The sequence below is a fragment of the Dromiciops gliroides genome, chromosome 2, assembly GCF_019393635.1.
Source record: "Dromiciops gliroides isolate mDroGli1 chromosome 2, mDroGli1.pri, whole genome shotgun sequence".
Classification (NCBI taxonomy): Eukaryota; Metazoa; Chordata; class Mammalia; order Microbiotheria; family Microbiotheriidae; genus Dromiciops; species Dromiciops gliroides.
The window spans coordinates 420122835-420146518 of NC_057862.1; the positions used below are offsets into that span (position 1 = coordinate 420122835).

The 23684-nt window shown below is 36.8% G+C and overlaps 1 protein-coding gene across 1 annotated transcript in view; it reads right to left on the reverse strand.

Moving 5' to 3' along the window:
* Positions 1–10118: 10118 nt before the first annotated feature.
* LOC122741158 (zinc finger protein OZF-like) overlaps positions 10119–23684 on the reverse strand; it is a 48135-nt gene continuing 34569 nt past the window's right edge. The window contains exon 6 of the mRNA XM_043984313.1: positions 10119–14889. Coding sequence (XP_043840248.1) covers positions 13418–14889 — 1472 coding nt within the window. The 3' untranslated portion in view covers positions 10119–13417. The remainder of the gene's footprint in view (positions 14890–23684) is intronic.

Sequence of the window (23684 nt, forward strand, 5' to 3'; positions counted from 1 at the left end):
TCACCAATGCAATGGTACAGAAGAGTTCTAGGGAACTCATGATAGAAGAGGATCTCCAAATCCAGGGAAAAAAAAAAAAAGAACTGTGGAGTATAGATGCTGAATGAACCATACTATTTCTTTTGGTTTTGGTGCTGATGTTTTTCTATTTTGAGGTTTTTCGTCATTGCTCTGATTTTTCTCTTATAACATGACTAATGCAGAAATATGTTTAATGTTATTATGTGTGTGTATATATATAAAACCTATATCAGATTACCTGCTGTCTAGGGGAGGGGGGAGGGAGGGGAGAGAGGGAGAAAAATCTGAAATTGGAAAGCTTGTATAAACAAAAGTTGAGAACTATCTTTACATGTAATGGGAAAAAATACTTTATTAATTTTAAAAAAACAAAAACAAACAAAACAAACAAACAAAAAAGTATTGGTAAAAATATTTTAGTTATATGGGGACTTTCTTCTTATAAATGGCCTCCTCAAGGAATAAGTATAGAAATGAATCTCTGGATCAAAGTGTATGGATAATTAAGTTACTTTGTTTGAATAATTACAAGTTGCTTCCTAAAATGGTTATACTGATTCCCAATTTCACCAACAGTGCACCAGTACACCTATCTTCCCATGACCCTGCCAACATCAAGTATTCCCATCTTTTTTGTCTTTATTTATATATATATGTTAATTATTCATAGATTTTTGGATATTAAGCCCTTATTAGAGAGATTTGATACAATATTTTCCATTTTACCACTTGCTTTCTTATACCAGGTACATGCAAAAGCTTTTCATTTTCATGTAATTAAAGTTATATGTTTTATTTTTTATAATTGCCTCTGGGCAGCTAGGTGGCACAATAGATAGAGCACTGGCCCTGGAGTCAGGAGTACCTGAGTTCAAATCCGGCCTCAGACACTTAACACTTACTAGCTGTGTTGACCCTGGGCAAGTCACTTAACCCCAATTGCCTCACTAAAAAAAAATAATAATAATTGCCTCTGTCCCTTGTTTAGTAAAGAATATCTCCTACATAGGTCTGACAGGTATGATGATCTGCTTCTCTTCTAATTTTTATTGTTTGTATCCATTTAATATAAGTTTGGAATATAGTATAAGGTTTTGATATAAGAATAATTTCTTCCAGAAGGCTTTCCAGTTTTCTCAGTGGTTTTTTTTTTGTTTTGTTAATGAAACAGGGAGTTCTTTTCCAAGAATTTATTTTCTGGTTTTTAGAACACTAGGCTGAGTTCTATTGTTTCTGATTCTCCCTTGTCTAGTCTATCCTATTGATCTACCTCTCTATTTTATTAAGCAATACCCAGTACCACCCTTAAACCAGGCAAGTGGGGCTCTGCCCCTGGTCCTATGCTTCAGGGGGTCCTGCTCTTTGGAAGACCCTGCTCATCATAGGCACAAAAAAGTATTAATACATAAATGAAACATGAGAAATAAAACAAAGTAATTATGAATGACCTGTATGACCAAGCTAATGTAACTTTACTTGTATGGGATATATTATAAGGGAGTGCACCCAAATAAAGCCAGCCAGTTGTCCAAGATCATGTAGTGTGATGGTTATGTGAGGCAATGGGAGGGTAGAACTAGATAGCTAATGAAATGCAAATAGCCTATGGATGCAATTCAGAGCTAAGGTGGATGGTTGGAATAAGCTTAGCTCTAAGGTCAGCTCTGCAGAGATGGCTCTCCACTCCAATCCCAGCTCCATCAGAATATGCCCCCCCAGAAGCCTTAGGCAAGGTGGAGGAGAAAGAAGGAGGGTCATACATTGAGAATAAGGTTAAAGGCCTGATTCTTCAACATTTTTTTCTGTTCTCTCTGGAGTCTTATAATCATGTGGGGGCTGACTTGGCTGTGGACTTGCCTTTGTCTTGGGATGCTATAAAAATGGACTTCTGTGGATTTTATAAAGTCTTCTGGAAGGTGGATCTTCTCTCTAACATAAAGAGTGGCCCGTCAATGTCACACTCCTGTTCCGAGTGTCTTTTCCCTTTCACCTTCAAAGAACATTCAAGAAAACCAAGTCTATAGTGGAAACATCATAACATCATCTATTGTCCATAACATTTACTTAGCAGTTTAAGATTTGCAAATAATATTACTTAGGTTACTTATAATCCTTATAATAACCCTTGGAGGAAGGTTCTAATATTATTCCTATTTTATAATAAAAAAAAAACCTGAGGATGAGAAAGGATAAATGATTTGCCTAGGACTATATAGCCAGTAAGTTTCAGAAGCATGGGGGCAGGACCAAGATGGTAGATTAAAGGCAGCAACCCAGTTGAACTCTCTCAACATTTCCCTCCAACTTTAAAATAAAAAGCTGAGTGAGACATCTTTCTGGCCTAAGAAAATTTAGGAGGTCTGCAGGAGAGGTCTGTAACACTGGGGTGGAGGCCTATATAGAGTGTACACATGTGGTGGCCACAATAGTGGCCACAGCAGCCACAATCAGCCCAGAGATGGTAAGGGGGTCAAACAAATGTTCAGAAAGAGATTATAGGGGACTAGGTACAGCTGGTGCCGAGCGGCAACTCTATTGTCCATAAGCATTTCTGGGTCACAGTTCCAGGGCAAAGAGGAGTGTATGATGTTTAAAAATCTAATGTGTATCCTTACCTGCTCCCCCCCCCCCCCAAATTTTTTTTGGGAAACTAGCTAAGATTTACTGATAAATTCAGCAACAGCTTAGGCTTTTAAGCATTTATTAAAGTATATTAGGGATTAGCAAAGAGAGAGAGAGAGAAAGCTGCCTTCACCAAGCTATCCAAGAGAGAACACATGAAGTTCCAAAAGTTAGGAAACCTGGCTACCTTCCTCCTTCTTCTGCCACCACAAGCATCTTCCTGAATGAAAGAGAAAGTCCCCTTCCAGTTCTCCCTGAAGCTCCTTGTAGAACAGGAAGCAGGGCAGTCCCCACACATAGCTCCAAGCTAATTGGCTGGTCCACTGATTGACATGACTTACAGGCAGTTCTATGAATAGAGGTAACTTCTGGACGCCAGGAAAGGTCATCTCACAATGTCTTTCTCAGCAGGGGGTTGGCATGCTAGTTCTCACAAGTGTTTAAGGCCCTTCCTGGATAAAGACAAGCACAGATCAGGAGAGTAGTGACCACACCTCTCCCTGGATTACACCACCTTGGAAGCACCAAAAACTTGCAACCTTCCAAAACTAGTTCAGAAAACAGCTGCACAAAAAAGCCTAAAGCATGGGAAAGTGCCTCCCCACCCCCAAGTGAGTAAAGCCCAACTTCGACATAAAGTTCAAAGTCAAGGAATAGGCTGGAAGAATGAGCAAACAACAAAAAGAGAACTTTACTTTATAACAGGGAAGACAAAGAACAAACTCAGAAAAAGATAACCTTAAAATAGCTACAACCAAAGCCTCAAAGAAAAATGCTAATTGGACAAAAGCCCCCAAAAAATTTCTGGAAGAGTTAAAGAAAGAAATAAGAGTTGCAGAAGAAACCGTGGGAAAAGAAATTAGAGTGATGCAAGAAAATTATGAAAAGAAAAGTAACAGCTTGGTAAAAGAGGCACAAAAGATATTGAAGAAAATAACAACTTAAAAAACATAATTGGCCAAATGGGGGGAAAAAAGGGACAAAAGTCACCGAAGAAAATAATGTCTTAAAAATTAGAAGTAGGCAAGTAAAAGCTAATAAAGTCATGAAACCTCAAGAAACAATAAAACAAAATCAAAATAATAAAAATAGAAGAAAATGTGAAGTATCTCATTGGAAAACAACTGACCTGGGAAATAGATCCAGGAGAGATGATTTAATAATTATTGGATTAGGGGCAGCTAGGTGGCACAGTGGATAAAGCACTGGCCCTGGATTCAGGAGGACCTGAGTTCAAAGCCAGCCTCAGATACTCGACACTTACTAGCTGTGTGACCCTGGGCAAGTCACTTAACCCTCATTGCCCTGGGGGAAAAAAAAGAATTATTGGATTACCTGTAAGCTATGATTTTAAAAAGAGCCTAGATATCATCTTTCAAGAAATTATCAAGGAAAACTGCCCTAATATTCTAGAACCATAGGGTAAAATAGAAATGGAAAGGATCCACTGAGCATCACCTGAAAGAGATCCCCAAATTGAAATTCTGAGGATTACAGCAAAATTCCAGAGCTCCTAGGTCAAGGAGAAAATATTGCAAGTAGCCAGAAAGAAACAATTGAAATATTACGGAGCCATAGTCAGAGTCATACAAGTTGTATAGGCTTCCATGTTAAAGGAGTGGAGGAGTTAGAATATGATATTCTAGAAGACAAAGGAGCTAGGATTACAACCAAGAATCACCTACCCAGGGGCAGCTAGGTGGTGCAGTTTATAAAGCACTGGTACTGAATTCAGAAGGATCTGAGTTCAAATCCAGCCTCAGACACTTGACACTTACTAGCTGTGTGACTCTGGGAAAGTCACTTAACCCTCATTCCCCCTCTCCCCCCTGACAAAAATAAAAAATATTAGTTTGGGGGTAGCTAGGTGGCGCAGTGTATAAAGTTCTGGCCCTGGATTCAGGAGGACCTGAGTTCAGATCTGGCCTCAGACACTTGATACTTACTAGCTGTGTGACCCTGGGTAAGTCACTTAATCCTCATTGCCCTCCCCCCCCCAAAAGAATCACCTACCCAACAAAGCTGAGTATATTTTAGGGGGAAAATGGATATTTAATGAAATAGAGGACTTTCAAGCATTCTTTTTTTTTCAATCATTCTTAATAAAAAGATCAGAGCTGAATAGAAAATCTGACATTCAAACAAGACTCTAGAGAAATGTAAAAAGGTAAACATGAAAGAGAAATAAAAAAGCACTCAATAAGATTAAACTGCTTACATTCTTGTATGGGAAGAGGATTCATGTAACTCCTAAGAACTTTATCATTATTAGGGTAGTTAAAAGGAGTTTCTATAGAGGGTATGGACATAAGTCAATTATGTTGGAAGGATCTCTAAAAAACATGAAGGGGTGAGAAAGAGGCATGCACTAGGAGAAAGGGGGAAGGGAGAGGTAGGATGGGATAAATTCTCTCACATAAAAGAGACACATAAGGAAGAGCTTTAAAGTAGAGGGGGAGATGGGGGGAGGGAATGGCAGGCAATGATTGAACCTCACAGTGGAATTCATTCAAAGGGGACTCAAAAATCAGTTCAGAGTGTGTTTATATATATATATATATATATATATATATATATATATATATGTATGTATGTATATATATGTATATGTATATATCTGTATGTATCTGTGTGTGTGTGTATACACACAATTGGGTATAGAAATCTATCTTATCCAATAGGGCAACAAGAGGGGGACAAGAAAAGAGTAAAAGGAAGGGATGCTAAAAGGGAGGGCAGATTAAAGGAGGCAGTGGTTAGAAGCAAAATAAACTTTTGAGGAGGGGCAGGATAAAAAGAAAGGTAAAAAGAAACACAAGAAAATGGGATAGAGGAAAATACACAGTTAGCAATCATAACTGCAAATGTGAATAGGATGAGCTTACCCATAAAAGAGAAGCAGATAGCAAAATGGTTTAGAAATCCTACAACATGTTGTTTAAAAGGGACATATTTGAAAAAGAAACACACAGAATTAAAATAAAAGGCTAGAACAGAATCTAATATGCTTCAGGTGAAATAAAAAAGGAAGAGGAAGTATTCATGATCTCAGATAAAGCAAAAGCAAAAATAGACCTAATTAAAAGAGATAATCAGGGAAACGACATTTTGTTCAAAGGTACCATAGGCAATAAAGTAATATAAAATCTTTTTACAAGTTTACAAGTTATATAGAGAATTGAGTCAAATTTATAAAAATAGGAGCCATTCCCTAATTGATAAATGGTCAAAGGATATGGACAGGCAGTTTTCAGAAGCTATCTATAATCATATGAAAAAATGCTTTCAATCACAAATTGAAAAAACTCCGAGGTACCACCTCACACCTATCAGAAATCACAAATACTAGAGGAGAGAAGGTAAAAATAGGTAAACGACTGAATCGTTAGTGGAATAGTGAACTGGTCCAACCATTCTGGAGAACAGTTTAGAACTATGCCTTAAGGGCTATAAAACTGTGCAAATCCTTTGGCCCAAGAATACCAGTACTAGGCTTGTATTCCAAAGAGATTGAAGAAAAAGGAAAAGGACCTATATACAAAAATATTTCTAGCAGCTCTTTTTGTGGTGGCAAGGAATTGCAAATCAAGGGGATGCTCATCAATTGGGGAATGGCTGAACAATTTGTGGTATATGATTGTGATGGAATACTATTGTGCTATAAGAAATAATGAGGGGTTGTTTCAGAAAAAATATGGCAAGAACTATATGAACTTATACAAAGTTAAGTGAGAAGAACTGGGAGATGATTGTGCACAGTAACATCAAGGTTGTAATAATGTTCACTTGTAAAATACTCAGCTATTCTGATCAATACAATGATTCAAGACAGTTCCAAAGGACTCACGATGAAAAAAATGCTATCCACCTCCAGAGAGAACTAATGAACTCTGAGTGCAAATTATGATATATTTTTCTCACTTCCTCTTTGGCAATAGGGCTAATATGGAAATGTGTTTTGCATGATTTCATATTGATTTACTTCTTTCCATCTCAGTGGATTGCAGAGGGTATAAAAGGGAGGGAGAGAATTTGGAACTAAAAATTTATAAAAGAAAAGAATGTTAAATATAAAGGAATAATAATTTTTTAAAAAAAGTTTCTGAGGCAGTGTTTGAATCTAGGTCTTCCAGACTCCAAATCCAGCTATTTCTCCATTGTTCCACTAGACAACTCAATCATTATCTCTTTTTTTTTTTTGGGGGGGGGGTTTGGGTTTTTTTTTTTTTGCGGGGCAATGGGGGTTAAGTGACTTGCCCAGGGTCACACAGCTAGTAAGTGTCAAGTGTCTGAGGCCGGATTTGAACTCAGGTACTCCTGAATCCAGGGCCGGTGCTTTATCGACTGCGCCACCTAGCCGCCCCCAATCATTATCTCTTAAACCTCAGAAATAGCAAATTTTAATTTGGAAACCCACTTTTTAACTTTCTTTTGTTTTGGGGGAGAGGGACTAGAAGTAGTGGGTATAATCTGATGGGAGGCAGATTTTGATTCAGTGTGAGTTGTTATTGTTCTTGTTTGTCTTTCATTCTCAAAGAGGACCATGACATCAGGGTGATGTCATGACTTGCAGTGAACTGGATTTAAGTGAGGAAGGGCTATGCAAAGTAACCAACTTCACTCTCTCCTCCAGAGCCATCTGGGTCCAGAACAGCTGGAGATGGCCCCAGATGTTTTAAGGCAATTGGAGTTAAATGACTTGCCCAGGCTCACACAGCTAGTAAGTGTTAAATGTCTGAGGCCGGATTTGAACTCAGGTACTCCTGAATCCAGGGCCAGTGCTCTATCCACTGCACCATCTAGCTGCCCCTTGAGGTAAGATTTTAACCCAGATCCTCCCAACTTCAGGGCCAGTCCTTTACCCACTGCCACCTAGCTGCCCCACATTCAGTGTAAGTAGCTCCTATGGCAAGACAGCTTGGCTTAGAGCATGCCAGCCCCTGATTTATACTAACTGTGTGACCTTAGGCAAATCACTTAAACTCTCAGTGCTCTAGGCCAGTGTCTTTCAAACTATTTTGATAGTACACACCAGCAGTAAAAAAAAAAAAATCTTGTTTATTTATAATTTATATGTGAGTACTATTGTATTAAATTATGAAACATACTGAATTCATATCACATTATGAAATGTTATGAAAGAAAAATAGATATTTTAAAAGGACATAATGGTGAAAAAAGAATTTTAAAATATTTATTTATTAATACAAAAATAGCTCTCACTAAATATTAATTTTTCATTTTTAAATATTAATATTAGTAGCATTCTCTCTGTGTTCTGAGCATTTAATTCCTTTTGATGTCTTGTATTTGCTTCTTAAGATTTATAATATGTCCCATATTGGCTGCTTAAAAATTCTGGGTGTTTTACTTAAATTTTTAATAATTCACAAAATAAGGCACTATTCATATTTGTCTTAAAATATATCACAATCATAGTTATGATTATATTTATAATAAACTTAGATTTTAAAATTATCCCATGTAAATAAAGGTCAGATTGATGGTTGCCACTAAAGTATGCATGAGTGTTAACTCAATGTATAGTACAGGAGGGGTGTCTTCTGTTATTATATTAGAGGCTGGAGACAAATTAGGAGATTTTTATTATAATCTAAGGGAGAGGAATTGTACTTTGAAATTTTCTGACTCCAGGCCTGGCACTCTATCCACTGTGTCACCTAGCTGACCCCTATTTTACTTTATCTAGTACTAATTTAAATTAACTTCAATGCAACTTGATACTTTGACTCTTAATGATTCAATTTTTCCAACCTTCCATCTTATGGCCATCCTCTATATTGTAGTAAAACTGCTCTATTCTGTCCTTAGAATGTCACAAATATGTCCTACTTTCATGCCTTTGTTCCCTGTGTTTTTTATATCTTTAATGCCATACATCTGATTACCTGCTGAACTCGCATTCATCCTTTAAAACTCAAGGCAAACAAGAGATAGAGAATATTGTGAAATGCAAAATGGATGATTTTGATTACATTAAATTCAAAAGTTTTTGTACAAAGAGAAGCGATGCAGCCAAGATTAGAAGGGAAGCAGAAAGCTCGGAAACAATTTTTACAGTCAGTGTTTCTGATAAAGGTCTCATTTCTAAAATATATAGGGAATTAAATAAAATTTATAAGCATGCATGTCATTCCCCAGTTGAGAAATGGTCAAATGGTCAGATGAAGAAAATGATGAAGAAATAAAAACTATCTATTGTCTTATGAAAAAATGCTCTAAATCACTACTGATTAGAGAAATGCAAATTAAAACAACTCTGAGGTACCACATCAAACCTGTCAGATTAGCTAATATGACAAAAAAAAAAGCAAAATAAATGTTGGAGAAGCTGTGGAAAAATCAACACTAATGCATTGTTGGTGGAGTTGTGAACTGATCCACCCATTCTGGAGAGCAATTTGGAACTATGCCTAAAGAGCTATGAGGCTGTACCTTTGATCCAGTAATACCACTACTAGGTCTGTACGCCCAAAGAGATCATAAAAAAGGGGAAAGGACCCACATACACAAAAATATTTATAGTAGCTCTCTTCGTGGTGTCAAAGAATTGGAAATCGAGGGAATGCCCACCAATTGGGGAATGGCTGAACAAGTTGTGGTATTTGAATGTAATGGAATACTATCGTGCTGTAAGAAATGATGAGCAGGCAGATTTCAGAAAAACCTGGAAAGACTTAAGTGGATTGATGCTAAGTGAAGTGAGCAGAACCAGGAGAACATTGTACACAGTAACATCAACATTGTGTGATGATCAACTGTGATAGATTAAATCTTCTCAGCAGTACAATGATTCAAGAGAATTCCAAAGGACTCGTTATGGAAAATGTTCTCCACATCTAGAAAAAAAGAACTGTGCAATCTGGATGCAGATTGAACCATACTGTTTCTACTTTGTTTTCTTTTTTGAGGTTTTCCCCTTTTGTTCTGATTCTTCTTTCTGCATGACTAATGCAGAAATATGTTTAATGTGATTGTACATATATAACATATCAGATTCCTTTCTATCTTTGGGGGGGGAGGGAAGGGAGAGTGGGAGGGAGAAAAATTTGGAATTCAAAACCTTGTGAAAACAAATGTTGAAAACTATTTTTACATGTAACTGGAAAATAATAAAATACTTTTATGATTAAAAAAAACCTCAAAGACTTCCTTGAAGTTTTTTCTCATGCTCTCCAATTAATGTCATATCTCAGACCTCACATACAACTTTAGTTGTAATTCTTCTAAGTATTTATCATTCAGTGTTGTATATTATGGTTATCTCTATTTGTGTCAAGCCTTTGCTGAACTGGAAAGTCCACAAAAGCCTGTTATTGTATCTTACCCAAACTTTGTATCTCCCCAGTGCTCTACACATTGTAGGTTCTTAAAAAATGCTTGTTGAATGATGAGATCATGGGTCCATTAGAGTATCAAAATACAATTTTATATAGTATTTATTTAAAACCACATTATATGCAATAGAGAAACATTATAAACATTTCCACTCAAAACAGATTTGTTCACTTTCAACATTGATATTCACCATAGTTTCAGAAATGCAAGCTATAGCAATAAGGCATGAAAACTAATTAAAGAAATATCTTTGTAATGAATAAGTGATCTTTGTTTCCAAGTAATATTGTTATATAGTTAGTGCAGGAGATTGAAATATATCTGTTCTCATCTGATCTTAAGAGCTAAGCAGAATCAGGATTAATTAGCCTCAAAAAAGTATTAAGAAATACATGACTTTATTAAGTAGGAGGGGTATAAGATAAACCAACAAAAATCATCTGCATTTTTATGTGCCACTAACAGAAAGAAAAATTCCAGGAAGAAAAATACTCTTTATAATAATAAAAACATGAACTATTGGGTATTAACTTACTAAGGCAGAAGACTTCTAGAAAGGGAGTTTCCAAACTATATGAAGAATAAAGAAAATTAATAGCTGGAGAGATGGCCTCTGAAATCCTTAGAATGATATAGTACAGCAAAAATGTCACTATAGTATAGCAAAAATGTCACTATTTCTCTTATTAATAGCTATCTGTAATACAATATCAAGAAAGATAATGTGGCATAATGGATACAGTGCTATACTTGGAATCAGGAAGAACTGGAATCAAACCCCACCTCTCACACATACTTTTCTTTGTGACTATGGAAAGTCACTTATCTTCTGTGAATCCCAGGTAAATTGCTAGGATTACAAATTATAGATGGTTGCCACAGATTTGCAGTTGAAGAGAGTATTCCCTCACTTAGGTACTAACAATAATACTAATAAATACAAAATGTCAATTAGTCACTTTTTAGAAAGAGATAAAAACAGTAACAAAATTTAAATGGAAGCACAAAAAGAAAAAATATTATCAAGAGGAACCATGAAAAAAGATTAATGAAGCATATGTTACCATACTGCATTTTAAAAACAGTAATAATCAAAACTATCTGGTACTAGCCTTAAGAAATACAAAATTATACCAGTGCAAGAGAATTATAAAACATAAATAGTTCTGACTATACAAGCTTACTGGATATCCCCCCTAATTTTGTCAGTTCATATTTTATGAAATTGTCATGTTGATGCTTTCTCCCTCCTCAATATACCTTGTAGTTACTTATTCAATTCAAAAAGCATTTATTAAGTGCCGGCCACCTACAATAGTCCCTGTGCCAGTAAGGAGCTCAGAGGATTAAAAAAAAAAACAATTAATTAGGTGTCAGGTACAAAAGTCAGGCAATAGTTTCCTAAATTATTTTAATGAGAGCAGAGAATAGAGAATACAAAGAATACAAAGAAATAAAAAAATTAAGCTGTTGAAATTCTAAGATTATGTTCAACTCAGGGTAAATGTAAAGAAAAAATTTTTCTTTCCTTAAAACCAAAACTAGAGTTATGTACAAGGTGAGGTAGCAAAGAGCAGATATGTCCTTAAAATGAATTTTCTCAATTGGATTCATAATTAGTTCAGTTCTGTAAAATGTCAGTCTCATTATTTTAGTTTCACTGCTTATTTAACTTTATCAAATGGCTAATAAAATGGAAGAAGGGGGAGAACAGGAAAGAATGCTCTAAATGAGATCGTCTATTAAAAGGCAACATGTGGGATAAGCCAATGCCTATGGGATTGGTGTCAAAGAAAATTTCTCTTAATTCATTATGTTCTTAGGATTACTCCCATGCATATTAGAATAATATAAGAGCCTTTGAAAAATATGAGAAAAACTTCAGTCAACAACTCTCTTAATATTAATGTTGAGTGAGGCATAAAATGGAGAAGTGTACTTGCCAAAGTTATTTGCCACCATCAAGGAGGATGTTTAGTAAAGAGTCAAAATGAAAAAAAAAAAGTCAAAATGGAAGATTTACTATAAATGGCAAGGTCCTCCAGTGTTCCTGTTTGTGGTTGGCATTGTATAGATTGCATTAAACCACTGAGCTCCTGTGGAAGATTTATGGAAGATATGTGGACAAGGATTGCTCAGAATGAGGCCATGGGGATGATCTCTGATCTGCTTCACTGGAGGAAATACTCTTACCAGTAAGATTATAGATCCATTGTACAATCAAAATAAAGCCTCTGATTTTCTATATGGGCTAACCTGAATTTAAAGACTTTCTTACATGACACATTCATATAGTTACTCTCTAATCTGAATTCCAAATAATATTAGTTTGCCTAACAACACCAGAAGAAAAAATGGCTTAATAATGTCTATTGTCCAGACTGTGATATGTAGTTGGATGGATAGCCTATAAGGTTGGTTTATCAGTACATTTATCTTAGAAAGACTGCACATTAACTAAGAGCTAGGTCAAAGATTGAATAGGACAACAATCTCAAGGCTAAGTTGAATTTGGGATACTGTGCAGTCTTCTTAATGACTCCAAGCTTCTTCCTGAAACAAAAGTGTTTAACAACAATATTCTTTCATGATGCTGTATGGCTGTGAATCATGGAATACCACAGTCTCCAAAGAATTCAAGTGGCAGGCACAAGTGGGCTATACACACTTCCCAACCAATAAACACACAGAGAAGTGGCATACAGCATGTCACCAAAGTGGTGTATGATCAGAAAAAATAGTTAAGCTGTTCATGTGGTGAGAATGAGTGGTAACTGATTGATAGGCCACATGCTTCATCTGTAGGCATGCATAGGATTCACAAGAATTAAAGGAAGACTTCCAGAATATTGGGTGGAGTGCCCTTTGGAAGATTTATATGAAGACAAAAGTTGCTCAGAATGAGCATCATTGGAGAGAATATCCACATTAATGAGATCACAGATCCATTAAAGTGTCTGATGTTTGATGTGCACTGAAGTACAACTGAAGACTTCCTTACATGTCACATTCATATGGTTACTCTCCACTATTGATTGTAATGCTGAATAAGTGCTATACTTTGCCTGAAAATTTTCTTACATTCTTTGTGTACATATTACTGCTCACCAGTATGATTCCTTTAATGGGAAAAGGATGAATTCTGTTTGAAAAATCATAAGTTTGGAACTGGAAATAATTTAGGAGTTCATTTTGCTCAACTTCCTTATTTTAGAAATGAAGAAATTGAGACCTAGAAAATTTAAATGACTTTACCCAAGGTTATAGGTGGTAAGTTGGAAGAGCTGGGATTTGAGCCAGGTTCTCTGATTCTAGGCCCACCTCTTTTCACTGTACCACACTACCTCAATATTCTCTAGGATGAGATCTCTAATGTTGAATATGGGTTGAATTTATAAGGAAGTTTCCAAATGAACTAAAATTTATCTCCATTATGAATTCTCTGGTGTTTAGTAAGGGAAGATATATGGCTAAAAGCTTTCCCACATTCATTACATTCATAGGGCTTCTCCCCAGTATGGACTCTCTGATGTTTAGAGAGGGATGACCTATCAATGAAGGCCTTCCCACATGAATTACATTCATGGGGTTTTAATCCAGTATGAATTCTCTTATGTTGAGCAAGGTTTGTACTCCGGCCAAAGGCTTTTCCACATTCATTACATTCAAAGGGTTTCTCTCCTGTGTGAATTCTCTGATGTTGAGTAAGGTATGTATTACGGCTAAAAGCTTTTCCACATGCATCACATGCATAGGGTTTCTCTCTAGTATGAACTCTGTGATGTTCAGTAAGGGATGACCTGTGAGGAAAGGCTTTTCCACATACATTGCATTCATAGGGTTTTTCTCCTGTATGAATTCGCTGATGCTTAGTAACAGATGACCTGTCATTGAAAGCCTTCCCACAAACAGTACATTCATAGGGTTTCTTTCCAGTATGAATTAGCTGATGTTGATTAAGGTGTGTGCTACGGCTAAAGGCTTTTCCACATTCATTACATTCATAGGGTTTCTCTCCTGTATGGATCCTTTGATGCAGAATAAGTTGTGTATTCCATCTAAATGGTTTCCCACACTTATTACATTTATAGGGTTTCTCTCCAGTATGAATTCTCTGATGTCGAGTAAGGTGTATACTCTGAATGAAGGCTTTCCCACACTCATTACATTCATAAGGTTTCTCCCCAGTGTGGATTCTTTGATGTCTACTAAGGGATGACCTGCCAGTGAAGGCTTTTCCACATTCATTACATTTATAGGGTTTCTCTCCTGTATGGATTCTCTGGTGTTTATTTAAGCATGACCTCTCACTGAAATTTTTCCCACATTCATTACATTCATAGTTTTTTCCTCCAATGTGAATTCGCCAGTGCCTGCTGAGAGATGACTTCTTATTGAAAACTTTTGAGCATTCATTGCATTTATAGGATTTTTTTCCAGTATGATATTGAATAAGGTCTAAGTGGTACCTGAACGAGTTTCCACATTCATTATAATTATAAAGTTTCTTTCCTGAGGAGATCCTATTACATTTAATCAGATTTGAATTCTGTTTGAAACTTTTCCCATGCTTATCAAATTTTTGGAGATTGTTTTCTATAGGAATTCTTTGTTGTAAAGCAAATACTGATCCCAATCTGAATTTTCTCACAAATTTATTACTTTCATGGTTGGATACCTTGTTAGTTTTCACATGAGTTGTTGCCATTTTCCTGGAAGGTCTCTTGTAGTTGCCTTGTTGCTTCTCTAACATGACTTCATATTCCCAAGGTTTTCCCAACTTGAAGTCCTGACAACCATCCCTCTTACATTTTTTCTGGGATAATTCTTCTGTAGAAATAACCTTCTTTGTAGTTGACTCCTCTATTTCAGGCCTAGTCTCCCAATCTAAAAGATAAAAAATGCAAATTTATCCTCTTTTCTGTGCTAGGAAAATAAAACATCAAGGAAAACAATCTTTGCCCTGGGAAGTTCTACTTTAAATGCCTCATTGAGCTTTGGGGAGAGATGGTAATCTTAGGTTCTTGAAGAAGATGCCTACCACTAGGATGTAAAAACTGTAGTAGGTCCTAACAAGATGGAAAGAATTCAGTTATGGGAATAGCCTTTAATGTGTCTGTTCCCCTATCTGAAGAATAGCTAAATTTTAAGATGTTCATCATCAAGAGGTTGGTCACCAGGTGATGGAGCTTCTGAAATATTGCAGTATAATACCTTACATAGGCATAGAAATACACAGTTTATAAAGAGCTTTCACATTCATACACATTTAATACAAGTGGTCTAAGAGGTACATAGGACAGGTTATATCATTTTAAAAATAAAACTGAGGCTTAAGAAGAGCAAATTAGTTAGCCAATCTCTGAACAAGTATTAGAATCCAGGGCTTCTGACTCTTAGTCTAGCACTATTTCCACTAGAATATTGCCCCTCAAAAGTCATTAAGATGAAACTAAAGACAATAGATATGCAAGGAATTGATTGTGATTTGGGGTTTCTGTGACCCCATCTTTGGCTGGGATTGGAGGCCCCAGTGCGCCCCTGCAAGCTGGTTCACACCGGATACCCACACGCCTGCGTGGGCCTGGCCAAATTATAATGATGGGAAATCTGGTGAAGGCAGTTAGGTGTTCTTCAGCATCTGGAAGCTGGGGGGCTGACATTTGTAGAGCTGTTTGTTATTTCTGTCAATCAAGGCTGCCAGCCAATTAGCTTGGGGTTGTGTGTGTGTGGTCAGCCCTTTTTCTTGAGAGAGGGGGCTTCTGGGAGAGAGAAAAGGGGAGAGAGCACTCTGGCATGAGTGGCAGAGGGAGCAAGACACTGGAACACTGAGTAGCTGATCCTTTTCAGAATGGCTGATTTCTGGGTTGTAGTGAGTTACAGATTGTATATTTTTCCTTCTCCTATTCCCTTTTTCTTTGTCCCTAGTTCTATTAACCTTACTAGTGTTTTAAATTTGTTCCCATTAATAAACCCTGTTTTTTGTTTTGTTTTGTTTTTTTGGTGAGGCAACTGGGGTTAAGTGACTTGCCTGGGATCACACAGCTAGTAATTGTTAAGTGTCTGAGTTCAGATTTGAACTCAGGTCCTCCTGAATCTAGGGCCAGTGCTCTATCCACTGTGCCACCTAGCTGCCCCACCCCTGTTTTGTTTTTTAAAGAGGCTGTTAATCTCCTTTCTTACTCCAATATTACGGTGAGCCACCCAATTAACACTCCCCATATTAAATTTGGCCCTTACTGATAATAGAGCACACAGCCAATTTAAATAAAGTACATACACAAGCCCAAAACAAGTAATAAGTCAAAATACAAAAAGAATCTGTAGAAGTAATTAAAAATCAGTTTACATAATCTTTGGGAAATCACAGAATGAGAGAGGTGAAGAAGCCTTGAGATAGGAAGGTGTTCTGCTTTTCTAAATAGAGTTAAGGAGGATTCTTGAAGTTGTAGCCTAGTAGTTTCTCACAGAACAATTCTAGAAGAGGCTATTAAATAGATGATGTGTAAACACTTAGAAAATGAAGTGAATTCATGGAGCCTGTATAGAGTCATGAGGAGTAATTCTGTTCAGAATAATCTCACTTGCTTTATTAATAAAACTGTTAGATATGAAGAAAGCTTTATTTTAAAAATCTAACATTCTGGTTTTTTTGTATTCATACCACTATCACTTCCCAACAACCTATTCTACCCCAAATTCCTCTCATATAATAAAGAAACAGTTAAATACAAATTACAGCAAATTTAACTGACAGAATATTCAATAATCTGTACTCATAGACCAAAATATCCTTTACAATAGGAAGGCAGTATATTGTGTCATCAGTCCTCTAGAATCTAGAGTGGTCATTATGTTCAATCTTAATTATGTCTTCAATTACCATTTTCATTTATACGGTTATTGGCATATGTTGTTCAATTGGTTCTGATGAATTTGCTCTGGATGGGCACCCAGTTTGTTTTCAGTTTTTTGCTACTACAAAAAGTGCTTCTGTTAATATTTGGGTACATATGGGATCTTTCTACTACTAACCTCATTAGGAAATAAACTACATCAAAGGGTATGAACAATTTATTATCTTTAAGCATGTAATTCCAAATAGTTTTCCAAAATGGTAAGACCAACTCACAACTTTAACAATAGTTTTTGTAGTATGTTTGAGTCCCTACAATACTTTAGATATTGGCTATTGCTTTATCAGATTTTCCAATTTGATAGGTATGAACTAAAACTTCAAAGTTGTATTAATTTGCATTTCTGTTTTAAATTTTAAAAATTGAACTTAACACCAGAAAATGAGCACTTCTATACTTGTAATTTGTATAGAAATTTGTATGTATATACAAAGTAGAATACAAAGGGAATTATATGCTAAACTGTAAATTTCCATTCCATATTACTTGGTCCTCCCAACTTCAGGACCAGTGTTCTATCCACTGTACCACCTAGCTACCCTGTGACACTATATATCCCTGCATTAAAATAGTGTTTTAAAAATAAACAATACTAGCATGGTGGGGCAGCTAGATGGCACAGTGGACAAAGCACAGGCCCTGGATTCCTGGATTCAGGAGGACCTGAGTTCAAATCTGGCCTCAGACATTTGACACTTACTAGCTGTGTGACCCTGGGCAAGTCACTTAACCCTCATTGCCCTGCAAAAAAAAAAAAAAAAGATCTGGGTTTGTTCTCCATACCAGGCTGTCTTCTCAACCATGAGGGGCAGCTAGGTGGCACAGTAGATAAAGCACTGGCCCTGGATTCAGGAGGACCTGAGTTCAAATCTGGCCTCAGACACTTGATACTTACTAGCTGTGTGACCCTGGGCAAGTCACTTAACCCCAACTTCCTCGCCAAAAAAAAAAAATACTAGTATGGTGATAGTAAAGATAAAGAAACAGAACTGGAGTTACTTCAATTCTGTCATTCTATGTGATTATTTGGAGTTTTTATTTGTGTTTAAAATTTAAACAGTGAAAGTGAATAGCAAGGTTTGTGATGTTTTTGTAATATGTTTGGTAAGCACAAATTTTAGTTTATACATGAAATATTTTACTGAATTTTAATATACTTAGTATTTAATTTCCCCAACACACTGGAATACCAGGTTCATTTGTTTCTATGTCTTATTTAACTGTTTTACTGACATACTTTTCTATTTTTAAAAACAAATTCCAAATTTTTTGATGGTAAAGAGGTTGATGCATGGCAGGCATTACAACATTTCAGAATTAGAAAGATCTCAGAAGTCATTTAGTCCAAACCATACTGCCACTTGAAATCCCCACTATAACATATCAGACAAATAGTCATCCCAGTCTCTGCTTGAAGCCCTTAAAAAGAGTGGGAACCTATTACTTTCCAACATGGTTACATTTTTTTGTCATTTTTTAGTCATGTCTGATTCTCTGTGACCCCATTTGGGGTTTTCTTAGCAAAGATACTGGAGTGGTTTGCCATTTCCTTCTCTAGATCATTTTATAGATGAAGAAACTGAGACAAACAAGGGTTAAGTGATGTGCCCAGGGTCACACAACTAGGAAGTGAGACTAGATTTGAACTCAGAAAGATGAATCTTCCTGACGTCGTGACTGGTGCTCTATCCACTGCACTACCTGGCTGCCCTAGTTCCACTTTTAGATAAGTCTAATTGTTAGGAAGTTTTCTTCCTGACATCAAGCCTAAATTTGCCCTTTTGTTACTTCTACTCATTGTTCCTAATTATGCATTCTAGGACCAAAAAATATCAAGTTTACACTCTCTCTCCCACATAACAACCTTTCAAATATTTGAAGATAGTTGTCATGTCCTGATAGAGTCTTCTCTTGTCCAGACTAAACACCCTCACTTCTTTCAATCAATTATCTTATGGTATGGACTCAAGGTGACTCAACATTGTGGCTACCCTTGTCTGGACATTTTCCAGTTTATCAATGAATGACCTTTGAAAATCGTGACACCCAAAAATGAACACAACATTCTAGATGTGGTGTGACCAGGGTAGAATACAGTGAGACAATCCCCCCCCCCTTTTTTTGCAGGGCAATGAGGGTTAAGTGACTTGCCCAGGGACACACAGCTAGTAAGTGTCAAGTGTCTAAGGTCAGATTTGAACTCAGGTCCTCCTGAATCCAGGAATCCAGGGCCGGTGCTTTATCCACTGCACCACCTAGCTGCCCCCATCCCCTCCTTTCCCTAAGAAGTCTTTTAATGCGGTCTAAAATAACACTCTTTTTTGGCTGTCATATCACAGGGCTGGCTCATATAGAGCTGCAATCCACTAGAACTCCGGATTTTTTTTTTTTTTTTTGGTGAGGCAGTTGGGGTTAAGTGACTTGCCCAGGGTCACACAGCTAGTTAAGTGTTAAGTGTCTGAGGCTGGATTTGAACTCAGGTACTCCTGACTCCAGGGCCGGTGCTCTATCCACTGTGCCACCTAGCTGCCCCCAGATTTTTTTTTTAATGTCAAAGTGCTGTTTAATCCTCAACTAATCTTTACTTATGAAGTTAATTTTTAAAACTCTAATATAAGACCTTATATTTATCACTTTCAAATTTCATCATATTAGATTCATCCCAATGTTCTAGCCTATCAAAATCTTTTTTTTTTCATTCCTGATACTGTTAGTTCTCTCAATTCTGTGTAATCTACAAATTTGGTAAGCATGCTATCTATATGCCTTTATCCAAATCATTGAAGTTAAATAGCACAGAGCCAAGCATAGATCCCTGGGGGTCTTCTACGAAAGCTTCCTTCCAAGTTGACATCTACCATTAAGGAATACTTCCTGAGTCCAGCCATCCAGCCAATTCTGACTATAATGGTACTATGATCCAGCCTATATCTTTCTACCTCTTTCACAGTAATATCATGAGATACTTTATTTGTGCTAAAACCATGCTGGCCCTTTGCCACCACCATTTCCTTTACTAGGTGTGCACTAACCATATCTTTAATAGTAGATTCTAGAATTTTGCCAGAATTTGAAGACATACTCATTACTCTACAGTTTGCAGACTCTACTTCCTTTTTAAAGAAAAAAAAAATCAGGACATTAGCCTTTTAAGTCCTGTAATTTTTTATTTAAGTCCCCCATTTTGAAAATAATCTTTCAGATATCACTGACAGTGGACTAGCAATAATATCTCCCAGTTCTTTTGGTATTACACAGATAATGCATCATAGTAAAAATATGTAGTTAATCTAGGCTAGGTGACCTGAATTTATTAAGGACAGCCAGGTGCTCTCTTACTATCTCCTTTTTCAGCAATGTGAGAAAATAATGGGATGTGGCAGATGCCAGGGGCCCCACCTGAAGATTGATTTGGAATTGATTGAATTGGGTGAGACTGACAGAGACTGACTGAGAACCTAGTTATGGTTGATTAAATAGAGAACACACCTGGCTGGCCCTGAGTGAGGTGTTGTTTTTAGAGACTGTGGACTACAACATCAATATGAGACCACCCTCAACCAATCAGCTTGAAGGACAACCCCTTCTGGGGTGGGAGACAGGAAGCAGGAAGGGAGGCTGGCTTCTTAGCTGTGGCCTCTTTCCTTGGGTTGGTGGCTGAGGGAAGAAGAAGAAGAAGGAGTTGATTCTGAACCCTAGGGTAGATAGGGCTTTTGGCTATCTTTCTGAACTCCACATGTTCTATATTTACTGACTTCTAACATACTTTAATAAATGCTTAAGGACCAAACACTGTTGCTGAATTTTCTAATTTATAAGTAAATTCTAGCTAGTTTCCCCCTCACACTGTGGGGGGGTGGGGGGGCAGGTAAGGACACATACATTAGATTTTAAATGTCACAGCAATGAATATCAACTATCTATTAGTAATTTTTGTTCTATCCTTTCCCATCCAAAGGTCATTCTCCCTGGGGGGAAAAAAAGCAAAATAACAGTTGAGTAGTTTTGCCTTCTCTTGTTAGTTATCAATGTCCCATCTATGCCAAGTAAGAGTCCGGTACATTCTTTGGTCCTTCTCTTTTCCACAATATACCTACCTTAAAATTTCTTTTTGTTGTTCTTGGGTTTCCTCACCACTCACAGCTCCTTCTGAGCTTTAGCAATCCTTACTCTGCCTGTAGGACAATGTGTTCATATATTACTACCTGTTTTAAACATATCTTTTTTTTTTTTTTTTAGTGAGGCAATTAGGGTTAAGTGACTTGCCCAGGGTCACACAGCTAGTAAGTGTTAAGTTTCTGAGTCCGGATTTGAACTCAGGTCCTCCTGACTCCAGGGCTGGTGCTCTATCCACTGCGCCATCTAGTTGCCCCTAAACATATCTTAAAAAATCTAAGTTAGTTTATGAGCTATCTGTGTACTATATAGGACACTTCACATGACTCCTCTTTCCCCTCCTCATTGGATATTAATTACTGGATGCCCTTCAGACATCTCAAACTTAACATGTCCCAAACCAAATATACTATCTTTCTTCCTCAAATGCTCCTCTTTTAAGAACCTCTTTATTATTCTTGAGGTCATCATTCTCCCATTCACCCAGATTTACAACCTCAGTGTCATCCTCTGCTCCTTTCTCTCTACTACCCCACATGTACAATCAATCGCCAAATCTTGTACTTTCCTTTTCCACAACATTTCTCATAGACATCCACTTCTCTCCATTCAGCCACCTCCCTAGTCAGGTCCTCATCATCTCTCACCAGGATTAATTCTCCATGGTCTCCCTGCCTCGAATCTCTCCCTACTCCAATCCATCCTCCATTTAAATGCCAGTGACTTTCCTAAAACACCGGCCTGACCATATCATGTCCCTACTGAATAAACTTCAATGGCTCCCTATCACCTCTTTTATTTGATATTTTAAACTCTTCACAATCTGGCTCCCTACCTATACTTCCAGTCTTCTCACTCCATACACTCTACAATTTAGCTGTACTGGACCACTCGTTATTTCTCATATATCACATTCTATCTTCTATTCCCTTGCCTTTGTATTAGCTGTTCCCCATGGCTAGAATTCTCTCCCTCTTCACCTCTAACACTTAGAATTCCTGGTTTCCTTTAAGACAGAGCTAAGTGAATGCCAGTACTAGGTCTGTATACCACAGAGATCATAAAAAAGGGATAAAGACCTACATGGATAACAATAATTATAGTAGCTCTTTCTGTGATGGCAAAGATTTAGAAATTGAGCAGATGCCCATCAATTGGAGAGTGGCTGAACAAGTTGTGGTATATGAATGTAATGGAATATTATTATTGTGTTATAAGAAATGATGAGCAGACAGATTTTAGAAAAATCTGGACTTACATGAACTGATGCAAAGTGAAGTGAACAGAACCAGGAGAATATTGTACACAGTAACAGCAACATTGTGCCATGATTGGCTATAATTTAGCTCTTTAGACTTAGCTCTTCTCAGTAATACAGTGATCTAAGACAGTTCCAAAAGATTTATGATGGAAAATGCTATCCACATCCAGAGAAAGAACTGATGGAGTATTAATGCAGATCAAAGCTTACTAATTTGACTTTCTTTATTCATAGTTTCCTCACTTTTGTTTTGTTTCTTCTTATACATGACTAATATGGACATGTTTTCCATGGTTGCACATATGTAACATATCAAATTGTTTACTGTCTTAGGGAGGAGAGGGAAAGAGGGAGAAAATTTGGAACTCAAAATTTTATTTAAAAAATGAATGTTAAAAATTGTCTTTACATGTATATGGAAAAAGTATAATGCTATTTAAAAGAAAAAATAGAAAGAACTAAGTGCTAATTCCTACTGGTCAATCCCCCTAGTCTGCAACTACTCATGCCATCCTTTCTAACATTACCTTCCATCTATGTATGTCCTGATTTAGATATATTGCCTTCCCAACATTAGAGGTAAGGACTATTTTTTGCTTCTTTCTTTGTAACTCCACTAGTTAGCACAATGCCTGGCACATAGTAAATGCTTTAAAAAATTCATATTGGGAAGCTGGGAAAGAAATTTACAGCAAGTTTCTTTGATAAAAGCCTCATTTCTTGATATATAAGAAACTAAATCAAATTTATAAAAATAAGAACCATTACCCAATTGACAAATTATCAAAGGATATGAACTGGCAGTTTTCAGAAGAAATTAAAGCTATCTAGTCATATGTTTTATATATATATATATATTCATATAGAAATGGTCTAAATAACTATTTTTGTGTGTTTTTTTTAAAGTGAGGCAATTGGGGTTAAGTGACTTGCCCAGGGTCACACAGCTAGTAAGTGTTAAGTGTCTGAGTCCGGATTTGAACTCAGGTACTCCTGACTCCAGGGCTGGTGCTCTATCCACTGCACCACCTAGCTGCCCCGTAAATCACTACTGATCAGAGAAAGACAAATTAAAACAACTCTGATGTGGCAAAGTAGTGCACTAATGCACTATTGGTGGAGTTGTGAACTGGTCCATGGATTCCAAAACCAGGACTCTTTCCCATCATATTATGCTATCCCTCTTTCTCCATCATAAATTCTAAGAGGCCAGAGTCATTTCCACCATAGAAACCAAGCCCTCTCTATTAGAGAGAATCAGATCTGGAATTTCCCCTTTGCTCTCTCCTCTATCTTTTGAAGATAAATAAAGAAGTTTTTAGTTGCTCTATTTTTGATACAGATTCTAGCAGGTGCCTAGATAATTCAGGTTTTCCATCACTGAATAC